This window comes from Phodopus roborovskii, unplaced genomic scaffold (assembly GCF_943737965.1).
Source record: "Phodopus roborovskii unplaced genomic scaffold, PHOROB, whole genome shotgun sequence".
NCBI classification, from domain to species: Eukaryota; Metazoa; Chordata; class Mammalia; order Rodentia; family Cricetidae; genus Phodopus; species Phodopus roborovskii.
Genome location: NW_026126407.1, coordinates 6,674,713 through 6,686,983, shown reverse-complemented (window position 1 = coordinate 6,686,983; position 12,271 = coordinate 6,674,713). Strand labels below are relative to the sequence as shown.

Here is a 12,271-nt window from a genome sequence, read left to right as displayed (position 1 = left end):
TGGTGCATATACATACGGATGGGCAGAACATCCATACACATAAAAATAAAAAAATATTAAAACTGAAAAAAAGTTGTGAGTTACGTTGGGTATGGTGCCTGTAATCCTAGCACTTGGGAGGCTGAGACAGAAGGAGAATTTTGAGTTGGAGGTCAGCCTGAGCTACACAGCAAGACTTTGTCACAAAAAAGAAAGCGCTGAACGAAGTCCATGAATCACAGATGTCTTCTTGATGGGAGTTTGGGGAACCTCTATCTAACTTTGCTCACTAATTAATTTGAGATGGGTTTTGAACCTAACCTTAAGACTCGAGACCATATACATTATTTTTTTCCTTTCCTTTTCTTTTCTTTTTTTGAGGGGAGTAGTTTCAAGACAGGGTTTCTCTGTGTAGCCCTGGAATTTGCTCTGTAGACCAGGCTGGCCTCGAACTCACAGAGATCTGCCTGCCTCTGTCTCCCAAGTGCTGGGATTAAAGGCATGTGCCACTACAACCAGCCTTACATAGCTTCTAGAACATGTATGATAGCATTGTTCATTGTGTCCAGTTCACTGGACTGGACACAAAAGAAACTATCAATAATATAGCTTCATTAGAATTTTCAGTTTCTGTTTATCAAAAAGACAGTAAGCAGGGCTTAGAGATGTTTCAGTGGTTAAGAACACTGTCTGCTCTTACAAAGGACCTGGGTTAGTGTCCCAGCACCCACATGGCAGCTCACAATCATCTGTAACTCCAGTCCCAGGGATCTGATGCCCTGTTCTTACCTCTTCAGGCACCCGGCATGCACGTGGTAAACATACATACATTTGGGGAAAACACCCAAACACGTAAAATAAAGACAATAAGTAGGTAAGCTAAAAGTTTGGATTCTTTATAGCCACAGAGGAGTTGGACCTAAGTTCTTTGAAGAGTCCTTACAAGGCTGGGGTGTAGCAATAGCTCAGTTGGGCACAACCTACCCAATACTCTGACCAGTTCCCAGCACTGCATAAACTTATTATATATGACTATAATCCCAGCATTAGAGAAGTGAAGGCAGGTGTGTGAATGAAAATGGTCCTTATTGGCTCACGTAGAATAGCATTATTAGGAAGTGTGGCCTTGTTAGAGGAAGTTTCAGAAGCTCAAGCCAGGTCCAGTGTCAGTCTCTCTTCCTACAGCTTGTTGATCTGGATGTAGAGCTCCTTCTCCAGTACCATGTCTGCCTGTGTACCACCATGCCTCCCCCATGATGACAACTCACCAAACCTCTGAACTGCAAGCCAGCCCCAATTAAACGCTTTCCTTTATAAGAGGTGCTGTGGCCATGGCACATAAAAACTTAACAGCAACAAAAAAATGCTTACAATGAAAACCATAGAGCTGAAGGTGTAGCTTCAATGGTTAGCATTCATGAGGCCCTCGGTTCACTCCCTAGTACAAAACAAACAAACAAACAAACAAACAAAAAATATGCAAGTCAGTGGGTAAAGATGGCTCAGTGGGGACCTGGCATCAGACTGGAAGACCTGTGGTCTATCCCCAGGACATGCACAGTGGGAGGAGAATACTGGCTCCCGTGGATTCCATAGGCATGCTACGGCACATGTATGCACACACAGAAGATTTTTAAAGGTTTCGTTTTGTTTTGTTTTGAGACAGGGTTTCTGTATGTGACCTGGCTGCCCTGGAACTTGCTCTGTAGACCAAGCTGGTCTTAAACCTACAGAGAAATTTAAATTTTAAATTCAGCTTTAAAATAAAGCAAGTGAGAGAGATAGGAGTAAGAGTGGGAAGGGAAGGGAAGGCAGGAAGCCCGGGGCTCATGTGTGAAAGGCAAGCACTGTAACAAATGAGCTACATCCCAGACATGGCACATACTACATGTGTACTGTTCATTATGAGTAAGTCAACAAACTCACCCGGACTGCAGGGTAAGAGAGCTTGACTGTCTCCTTCTGGGGGAATGGTGAGATTCCCGAAGGGCTATGGGATAACACATACTATGGCTGTCAAGCTTGGTTTTGGTTGTTATGGTCTTGAGACAGTGTCTCCTGTAATCTGGCTCAGAGTCAATTTGGAGCCAAGGATGATCTTGAACTTCCTCATCCTCTTGTCTTTACCTCCCAAGTGCTGGGATTACAAGCATGGGCCACCATGGCCAGTGTATGGGGCGCTGGGGGTCAAACACAGGACTTGATGTATGTTAGGCAAGCATTGTACCACCTAAGCTACACCTCATACTTTGGCAGTCACGTATGGGTAATATGACCTGTGGTGGCTAACCCTGAAAGAAAAGCAAGCAATAGGTCATACCAGGCTTTTCTAATTACGTTAACGAGCTTAGTCTTTTTAAATCTGTGGTGCTGGGTGGGCAGGACACTTGGGTTTCCTACATGTAAGTATCCTACCACTGAGCTACATTCCCCAGCCCATGAGTATAGCCTTAATAAGAATTGTCATGGGGTGGGGGTGGGGTGCTGAGCAGTTCACAGCACATTGCTGCTCTTTCAGAGACCAAGCACCACAGCTCACAGTCATCTGTAACTCCAGTTCCAGAGGGTCTGGTGCATGTTCTCACCCCGGAGACAGCAGAGGAGTGGAGGAGACAGGTCACTGTCAGTCCAAGGACCAACAGCCTGGAGCCCGCCTGAGCTCACACCAGAGCTCAAGTGGATTAAAAATATACAGGCATACAGCGAGATCAACAAGAGGTACACATATATACATTCAGGTGAAGCACACACAAAATAAAAAATAATAAAACTTAAAAATATTTGTATGAGGTGCCAGGATTAGTGGCTCATATCTGTAATCCTAGTTAGTGGGAAAGCTAAAGCAAGAACACCAAGTGTTCCAGGCCTACTGGGTTACAGGGAGATTTTCAGACCATCCCGGGCAACTCAATAAAGTGTATAAGTGTGTGTGTGTGTGTGTGTGTGTGTGTGTGTGTGTGTGGGCAGACATCAATAGCTCATGCCTGTAATCCCAGCCCTTGGGAGAGGGTACAAGAGGATGAGAAATTCAAGGTCAGCCCGGGCAAACTCCATGAAACCCTGTCCCATTTTAAATGGCACAGAAGTGAAGGAGATATGTCAACGTCAGCTCAAGCATTAACACTGTCTATGCTGCTTTGCCCTGTTCACCTTGACACACCAGTTCTCAAACGAATCGAAACACGCATGCGTACAGCTAGAACCACAGGCGGCCCCCTGGCGGCAATTTTGTGGTTGCGCTTGCGGCGTCGAGTGGTCGCCATGGAGACGCGTGGCGGGGCTGGCAGTGAGCGCCTGGAGCCCGCCTGGCGCGGGTCCTCGGCTGTTCCCGGCGCAGGTCGCGGTCCCGCGGGCGGATGGCCGGCCGCGGTGGTACCGGGGCGGCGGAGTATGGCGAGGAGGGTGAGGACGAGGAGGGGGAGGAGGCGCGGGAAGGAGGCGCTGAGGGCTCCCCGGGGTCCAAGCTGCCCCCCATCGTGAGCACCGCCTCTGAGCTGGCCAAACGGAAGGTAAAGAAGAAAAAGAAGAAGAAAAAGACCAAAGGTTCGGGCAAGGGCGACGGTAAGAGGAATAGCTAGCGAGGCTGCTTTGGCTCTTGAACCTGAGATTCCTCTCACAGATGCCCCTCTACCTGGACGTCACCTCAGGCCAGAAAACAGACACCACACCCTGACAGTGATCCCCTAGATCCTACACAGGACACTTTGGGGCAGCCAGCCCAGAGATACTCTTAAAGACTACGTGCTCACCACCAGAGACCCCTTAATTACCAAGGAAGTCTCTACCAACTTTAGTCCCAATATATCCAAAGAGCCCAACACCCTCCTCTGAGAACCCTCACTATCTAAGGATCCTTTATCCCACAAGTGACCTCCACAGATACCCACCCCAAGAACCTTCAGCCTGATCTTTTTATACCCACCTCCTCTCAAATTCCTAGCCCCTCAGGCAAACACACTCTTCCAAACAGACTTCTCAAAGTTTGGAGTAACAAAGAGACTAGCCCAGATGGAAAGATGCTAGCGGATACTCCCCTCTGGTAGGAATCACCCCATGTAAAGTAAATGTAAACAGTTTCTTCCCTGAATGGATTCTACTGAGGGGCAGTTCTGGACTGCATAGACGCATAGCAGTCCCTTTCTCATCCTCCTGTTAACACCCACACGTTTTGTTTTGAGATAGGGTCTCTCTTTGGAGCCCTGGCTGTCCAGGAATTCCTTCTGTAGACCAGGCTGGACTTGAACTCAAGAGATCAGCCTATCCCTGCCTCCCAAGTTCTGGGATTATAGGTATGAGCTACGTCCACCTGCATCACTGATAATCTTTACACTGCCTTCTTACAGCAATATGTCACCATCCAACAAGTATGGTGGCTCTATCATGCCTACACATGTAGTCTACACACACGGGGCTTTGGTTAGTCACTTACTTGCATAAATGCCAACACAAATTGTACATCTAGATACTAGACAGTCACATGCATAGATATATCCATATATCATACTCATACAGGTACTCTAGAAACTCACATGCATAGATACCCCTCAAACATTACACCCACACAGGTATTCTAGGCACTTACTGTCAGTCATAGATGTCCACAAGCATCACAGCCACAACAGGTACTCTAGTCTGCTCACCAAGGCTTTCCCCTGTGTACACATACACCAGCACCTTCCAGGAACCTAGAGTCCTCGTCTTTCCCCAAGTTCAATCATAGGACCCCCAGATATCCCAGCAAGGACCCTTAGTGTTCACTGTGAGGAAAATTGCAGCAGTAAAGCAGAATGAGCCCCTTGCGACTGATGGGACTCCAGCGTCATCCGTGTGGCTTTGGCCAGCTGGGAAGTGGCCCTGACCTCTGGCATGGCTAGTTCTGGGCTCAGGTGTTGGGTGTCGACTGCACGTGCAGAGTGGGTAATGGAAAGAGCGGCACATTTCCCATAGTGCTGTGGTTTAGGGAAGGAGCAGTGGAGAGTTATAAGGACTTCTTCAGGCAGAAAGGAACTAGAGGGAGGGTAAGGCAAGGAGCCCTCTGTGTGCCAGCAAACACAGAGATTGTTTTGTCTTTTTGGTGCAAGTTTTGACTGTAGGAATTACAGTGCTGTATATCTCAAGACTGTCAGCAGGGGATACCAGGTAGTTTTCAGAGAATAGGAAGGTGAGGAAACATCAAGACTGAACTTTATTATTATTATTATTATTATTATTATTATTATTGCCTTTATCCTCCCCCAGCTTGCCTTGTGGAGATATTTATAAAATAAAATAAAACTGAGAGAGGGGTTGATGAATCACCATTTATAGCATTTTACAGGCAATTCTGCAGTGCTATTAATGTGAAAAGAGAAGCAGGAAGGAAAGGAGGGAGGGAGGGAGGGAGGGAGGATGGGAGGGTGCAAGGCCACATAGAAGTGTCCCTGGGCTAGGTTTGTGGCTCAGTTGATAAATGTTTGCCTATAACCCACAGGGGTCTGTCCTCAGGACACCAGAAACCAGAATGGTGGCATACACTTGCAAGTCTATCAGCTGGAGTTGGAGACAGGAGGATTAGAAGTGCATGGTCATCCTAGACTATATAGGGAGCTTGAAGCCAGCCTGGGGATATGTGAGCACTTGTGAGGCAGAGGCAGGCAGATCTCTGTGAGTTCAAGGCCAGCCTGTTCTGCAAAGCAAATTCCAAGGATAGCCAGAACTGGTACACAGAGAAACCCTGCCCCCCCCCAAAAAAAAAGGAGAGAAAGAGAAGACAAGAAAAAAAGAGGGCAGAGAGATGAATCAATCAATTGATCGAGTGTTAAGAATACTGGTTCTTGCAGAGAACCCAGGTTCAATTCCCAGCATCCACAGGGGATCTGATGCCCTCTTATGACCTCCTTGGACACCAGGAATACATATGGTGCACAGACAATGTTCATATGTATACATATATATATATATATACAATGTTCATATGTGTATATATATACACATATATGTATATATACACACATATATGTATATATACACACATATATATAGATACACACACATATATATACACACATATACACATATACATATGCACACATATGTATACACACACATCTATACATACATATATATGTATATATATAATAAATTTTTAAAAACATTTTAAAAGAAAGCATTTCCTGGTTTGGTATACTACTGACTACATTATTTGATGTCTCTTCCACCATACATTGTCTAGATGGGTGGAGAGTCACAGATGTGGGAAGAAGTATTTGGTGAGCATGTATGAGGTTAACTTAAGGTACAGCATATACAGAAGGAAGAACAGGGCACTCAGAGTCAGGAGGACCTTCAGATCTGGCCTCTCATCCGTTGCTTGACTCTGCCTGTTAATGAAGCTTTAGGGTCTCTTGGTTCCTGGGTTGGGATGTAGCTTTGTGGCAGAGCTTATTTAGCAAGCACAAGACGTGGGTGCACCCACAAAAAGAAGAAGGTGCCTCTTGCCCCAGAATAAATAACTTGAAGGGAGCATCTAGGCAGTGGCCATGTCCCAGGTTCCTGCCATCTGAACTGTGACTAAAGGCAGGCCGGGTTCTTTACATTGCTGGTAATTTGGGTATTCTAGCAGGTACAAACATTTATCTCCTCACCTCCTCAGCAGATAAGCATCACAGTCGAGGCAGGAAGAGTCAGCCGCTTTCTTCATCTTTCCACGACATCTTAAATCCCCACAAAGACCATGGCTCGAGGGCAGAGCCCAGAGACAAAGAAGAAACTAGGCATAGCCTTCCCTATTCATGCGGCATGAGTCACCCCTACTTTGCCGAAATAGAAGAGAGCCTTTCGAACCAGATCAACGAGAGTCTGCGTTGGGATGGGATTCTGACTGACCCTGAGGCAGAAAAGGAAAGAATCCGCATCTACAAACTGAACCGGAGGAAGCGGTACAGGCTCGTGGCCCTCAAGGGCTTCCACTCAGATCCCTGCGCAGAGGAGAGCGTGGAGAACCTGCCCTACCTCTCAGACAAAGACTGCGGACCCAGCAGCAAGCAGACCAGCTCCAAGGGCGACCACGCGCATAGCTACTTTGAGGCTGCAAAGCTCCTGCACCCGGAATTAACCACCACCGCTGCAGAGTGACATCTGTCCACCCCGCTGCCAAGCTCCTTCTTGCCACACGTTTATATGTTTAAAAAGAATCATAATAAAAAGAAATCAGACCAGAACCCGAAAGAAGCCGATGCTTATGGTGGGGGGGGGGGTTGGTGCTATTGAATATTGAGAAAGGTACCCCTGGGACTGGAGAGATGGTTCGGCGGTTAAGAGTGTTTACTGCTTTTCCAGAGGACCAGCGTTTTATTCTGAGCACCCATCAGGCTGCTCACAACCAGAAGCAGCGGGGGTGGGAGGGGTGGGGGGGAGAGATGGGGGTGTGTTTTGATGTTTCTGTCCTCCTTCCCTTGCGCACTTGTGAGCATGCACACACACACACACACACACACAGATGCACACGTACATACACATTCGCACACACGAAGGGTTAAAATGTTAAAAATTTAAATTTAAAAGAAGAAAAGCATACCTTTCTTCAGAATTTCTTTTTTTCTTGAGCTGTCATCTCTGTAATTTAATTTTGCAACACAGTTTGACGTTTGTAAGTTGCCCGGAAAAAAGAAAAAAAAAGAGTATGTGTAGGCTGTACATATTCTGAATCTTAAGCTGATTTCTGGATAAAACTCATACAGAGCGCAAATCCACAAGGGAATGCAACCTAGTTTGGCATTAAACTCCTGTCTCCACTTTCCAAGTGTTGGGATTATGGGTGTGCAGCACCACACCCAGCTGGAGACCTTATTCTGTAAATATACTATTTGCTCTTATGTGTCGTTTAAAACCTGGATCCTAAGGAGCCGAGTCTTCCAGTGGACCCAGATTCAATCCCCAGCACCCACATGGGTGCTCACAAACATCTGTAACTCTAGTTTCAGGGGATCTAATGCCCTTTTCTGATCTCCACAGATACCAGGCATGTACATGGTGCACATACATACATGCTGGCAAAACATACACAAAACAATAAATAGAGAAATCTTAAGGGAAAAGGAGGCTGGAGAGATGGCTCAGTGGTTAAGAACACTTGTTCTTCCAGAGGACCTGGGCTGGATTCCCAGCACCCACATGGTGGCTCACAACTGTCTGGACCTCTAGTTTCAGGGGATTCAGCAACAGCAACTTCTTACCTCCTCAGGTATCAGCTTGTGGTGCAGATTTACATTCAGACAAAATACCCATGCACAAACAGTAATAATTTTTTTTTTTATTAACAAAAAATTCTGGCTTTCTAAAATGTCATCCCTGGGAAATCACTATGGGATTATGGGAGGTCCCAAGGAAGATTGCTTCTTTGTATGTGATCTCTCTCTCTCTCTCTCTCTCTCTCTCTCTCTCTCTCTCTCTGTGTGTGTGTGTGTGTGTGTGTGTGTGTGTGTGTGTGCATGCATGCGCGCACACATACACATTTATTTATTTTTGGCCAGGTGTGGTGGTGCACACCTTCAATCCCAGCACTTGGGAGGCAGAGGCACAAAGATCTCTGTGAGTTCTAGGCCAATCTGGTCTACATACTAAGCTCTAGGACAGCAAGGAGTATATAGAAATCCACTCTCTCTCTCTTAATTTTATAAAGATATTTGTACTTTCCATTGTTTTCAGCCCTGGCATCGAAACAAAGCATGCTAGGCAAGCAACCTCCCACCAAGCTCTGCCTCTTTTTTACATCTCATTTAAAATCTTTTAAGAATTGTTTTATGTGTATGGATGTTTTGCCTACATGTATGTCTATTTTCCCACGTGTGTGTCTGGTGCCCTCTTCAGAGGTCAGAAGAGGGTGTAAAACCTCTTCTGGATTTAACAAACAGTTCTGAGCCACTATATAGGTGCTGGTCCCGGAGGAGCAGCCAGAGCTTCTAACTGAGCCCTCTCTCGAGTCCCATCTTTTTAACTTTTTAAAAAGGATTTTTAATTGTATGTATATGTGTATCTCTGTGTGTGGGTATGTATATGTGTACTTGGGTGTGGGTGTCTATGGGAGTGGGTGCCTATGGAGGCCAGAAGAGGACATCAGATCCTCTGGAGCTGGAGTTAAAGGTAGCTGTGACCTACCTGATGTAGGTGGTGGGAAAAGAACTCAGATCCTCTGCGAGAGCAGTGGCTTTCAACCACTGAGCCATCTCTCAAAATAAAAAGTCTCTTAAAGATGCCCAGGCTAACCTTGAACTCACTTGGTAGCCCAAGCAGGCTTGGGCTTTCAGTTCTTCTAGCTTCAGCCTCCTTAGTAGCTGGGATTACAGGTCTGTGTCACTAGGCCTAACTTTAAGCAAAATTCTGGAACATTACAAAATGCTTTGCTACTAGTGGGGATTTCAGCAAGTAGAAAGTGGCAACAGGAGGATTTGGAGTTCAAGGACATCCTCAGCCACATAATGAGTTTGAGTCTAGCCTGGGTTGCATAAGACCCTGTCTCCAAATAAATAAATATATATATATATATATATATATATATATATATATATATATTTCCCCTCTGTGTTGCTTAACCCACATATTTCTCCTCTCCAGATACCTGCTAAGTGAGGGCTATGTATTGTCTTACTTGGCATTCCCTAGAAGCTTGCTCTGAAACAAGGACTGAACATAAGGAGATTAGTTGGGAAGCACAGGGAGGAACAGGGAGAGAGAGCGAGCCAATCCTGGCACTGGCGGTTGGTTTCCCTTAAGCCCTGGGAAAACATTCCAGACTGACCCAAACCCTGCTTCAGGCATGGCTGGATCCAGGAGGTTGTTCCTCTCTGTCCATACCACCCCTCTGTTGCCTCCGTATTTGCTTCATGTTTAGGTGGGCTATCACAGGGTAGCAAAGTTCAATGAAGTAAAATAACTCCTTTGGGCCCGTCCACTGTCATATCAGTCTCAAAGGTTTCTGGCTGGGCCAGGTTCATATGTTTATCACTGGGTGGACCCTAGCAGTCAATGGAGTATTTGATGGGTACACAGAGTATGGTGAGGAGTTGGGGGAGGGCAGAGAAAGGGAGGCCCCACTGCATGATCTGAACAGGTGGTTAAAGCATCTATACAGACTGGTACCCTAGAGAGATGCCAAGTAGATTAAGCTACTGACCTCCCAATAAAGAATGATTGTTATTGTTGCATTAGTTTGAGACAGAGTTTCCTTGTGTAGCTAACCTGTCCTCAAACTCACTATCCTCCTACCTCCATCTCCCAAGTGCTGGGATCACAGTGTACTCCAGGCTCAGAAAGATTGATTCTTTTAAAGCCTGATCAAGGGTTGTGGGAGTGGCTTGCTTAACTCCAGAGTGATTGACCCTTGGCCAATGCCAGGAATCTATTTCCATATGAACAACAACATTCTGCTGCCTGGATCCATGTAATGACTGCTGATAGTTGGGTGGAGGGAGTGCCCCAACCTTTAAGGCAGGTCACAGTCATGTGACCAGCTCCCCTGATTCACAGCCTGGAAAACTGATGCTTCACTGGCACACCAACATTCGGACTGAGACCCGGGAGGGAGTGCTCCTTTGAGTCCCATCTTGAGTGTGGCACTGGAGTGTGGCATTCCTAGCCTTGAGCTATCACACACTTCAATCCAGACTTTTGGGTGCGTGATTTGGCTCAGTGAGAAAAGGGTTCTGCTGCCAAATATGAAAACCTGAGTTCAATTCCCAGGACCCACATGGTAAAAGGAGAGAACCAAATCTTATAAGTTGTCCTCTGATCTCTCCTACCTTGTGTATACACAAACACACACACACACACACACACACACACACACACACACACACACACGTAATGACAAACTTTTAAAAACAAAATAAAGTCCTGAGAGTCAGATATATGTAGGCTGTGACACCATGGAACACATGATCTTTTGCAAGGTTCCTGCTCTGGGGAACACTAACTGGTATGCAGCTGGCCACCTACGGGGAGGCACATATGGGAAGGAGCTGATGTCTCCACTAATCGAAAGAGGCCCCCAAGGCTAATGTCAGTCTCAAAGTGAGCCTGGAACCAGGTCACCACAGCTAAGCCTGCAACTGTGGCTGGTGTATTGATTACAGACTAGAGGCCAGAAGCTGAGCCAAAGCAGAAGCTGAGCTAAGGCCAGAAGCTGAGCCATGGGCAGCCATCTGGCTGTACCAGTTCCCACCCACAGAATTGACATCACAGTAAAGATGATGTTTTCTGCTGCTTGTGGTTTTTTGTTTTATTTTTATTGCATGTGTATGTGACATGCATGTATATAGGCATACATGTGAGGTTGGTGTCATGTGTCTTCGTCAATCAGCTTTCCACTTTATCTCCTGAGTCAGGCAGGCCTCTTACTAAGCCCTAGCACTCATGCTAGCTTTTATGTGGGTTCTGGGGATCTGAACTCTGGTCTTCATGCTTGTATATCTAGTGTTTATCCACTGAGTCATTATCCCAGCTCCTCCTCAGTTGTGTTTGAGATAAAATCTTGATACACTGTCTCAAACTCCAGGGATATCCCACCTTAGTCTCCCAAGTAGATGAAACTACAGGCATGGGTCACCAAGCTAGGCTTAATTAGTATGTTTTTGTGTTGTTTGTTTGGTTTTGGTTTTTCAAGACAGGATTTCTCTGTGTATCCCTGGCTGTTCTGAAGAACAGGTCGGCATTGAACTCAGAGATCTGCCTGCTTCTGCCTCCCAAGTACTGAGATTAAAGGCATGCCACCACCACCGACCAGCTAAGGTTATTATTTTTAAATGTTATTTTTAGTTTTGCATGCGTGCATGCATGTGTGTGACTTGGATCCCCTGCAACTCGCAAGGGACAGTTGTGATGGCGATGTGGATACTAGGAATTGAACCCTGGTCCTCTGGTAGGACAGGCAGTGCTTGTAACTGTTCTGCCAGCCCTTAATAAGGTTGTTTAAGTCATTGCATTTAGTGATAATTTTGTTGTGTGGCAACATCCAGCTGAGACAGCCATCCTGACACCATCAGCTTTACTTGTCTGTCACCTACCTCACCTTTATTGAAGGCTGGAAACACCCAATGCAAGCTTATCCTAAGAAGTAGGAACAGTATTTTTATTCTATGTGTATGTCTGCTTGTGTGTGTGTGTGTGTGTGTGTGTGTGTGTGTGTGTGTGTGTGTGCTATATGTGTGCAGTGACCCCAGAGGCCGATAGAGAGCACAGAAGTTAAGAGTACCAGCTGTTCTTCCAGAGGACCTGGCTTCAATTCCCAGCACCTAGAGCAAGTAGCTCACAAGTGTTT

The 12,271-nt window shown here is 46.1% G+C and overlaps 1 protein-coding gene across 2 annotated transcripts; it reads left to right on the top strand.

Annotated features, from left to right (window-relative positions):
• Nucleotides 1-3,245: 3,245 nt before the first annotated feature.
• CUNH17orf97 (chromosome unknown C17orf97 homolog) lies at nucleotides 3,246-7,169 on the top strand. Of its 2 annotated transcripts, none has more exons than XM_051181477.1 (2): nucleotides 3,246-3,540; nucleotides 6,614-7,169. In XM_051181477.1, the coding sequence occupies exons 1-2, from the start codon at nucleotides 3,336-3,338 to the stop codon at nucleotides 7,090-7,092; spliced, it is 684 nt and encodes a 227-aa protein (XP_051037434.1). In that variant the 5' UTR covers nucleotides 3,246-3,335; the 3' UTR covers nucleotides 7,093-7,169. The 2 variants fall into 2 exon arrangements, with proteins under 2 accessions (XP_051037434.1, XP_051037433.1); XM_051181476.1 differs by having other exon boundaries at nucleotides 6,611-7,169.
• Nucleotides 7,170-12,271: the final 5,102 nt, after the last annotated feature.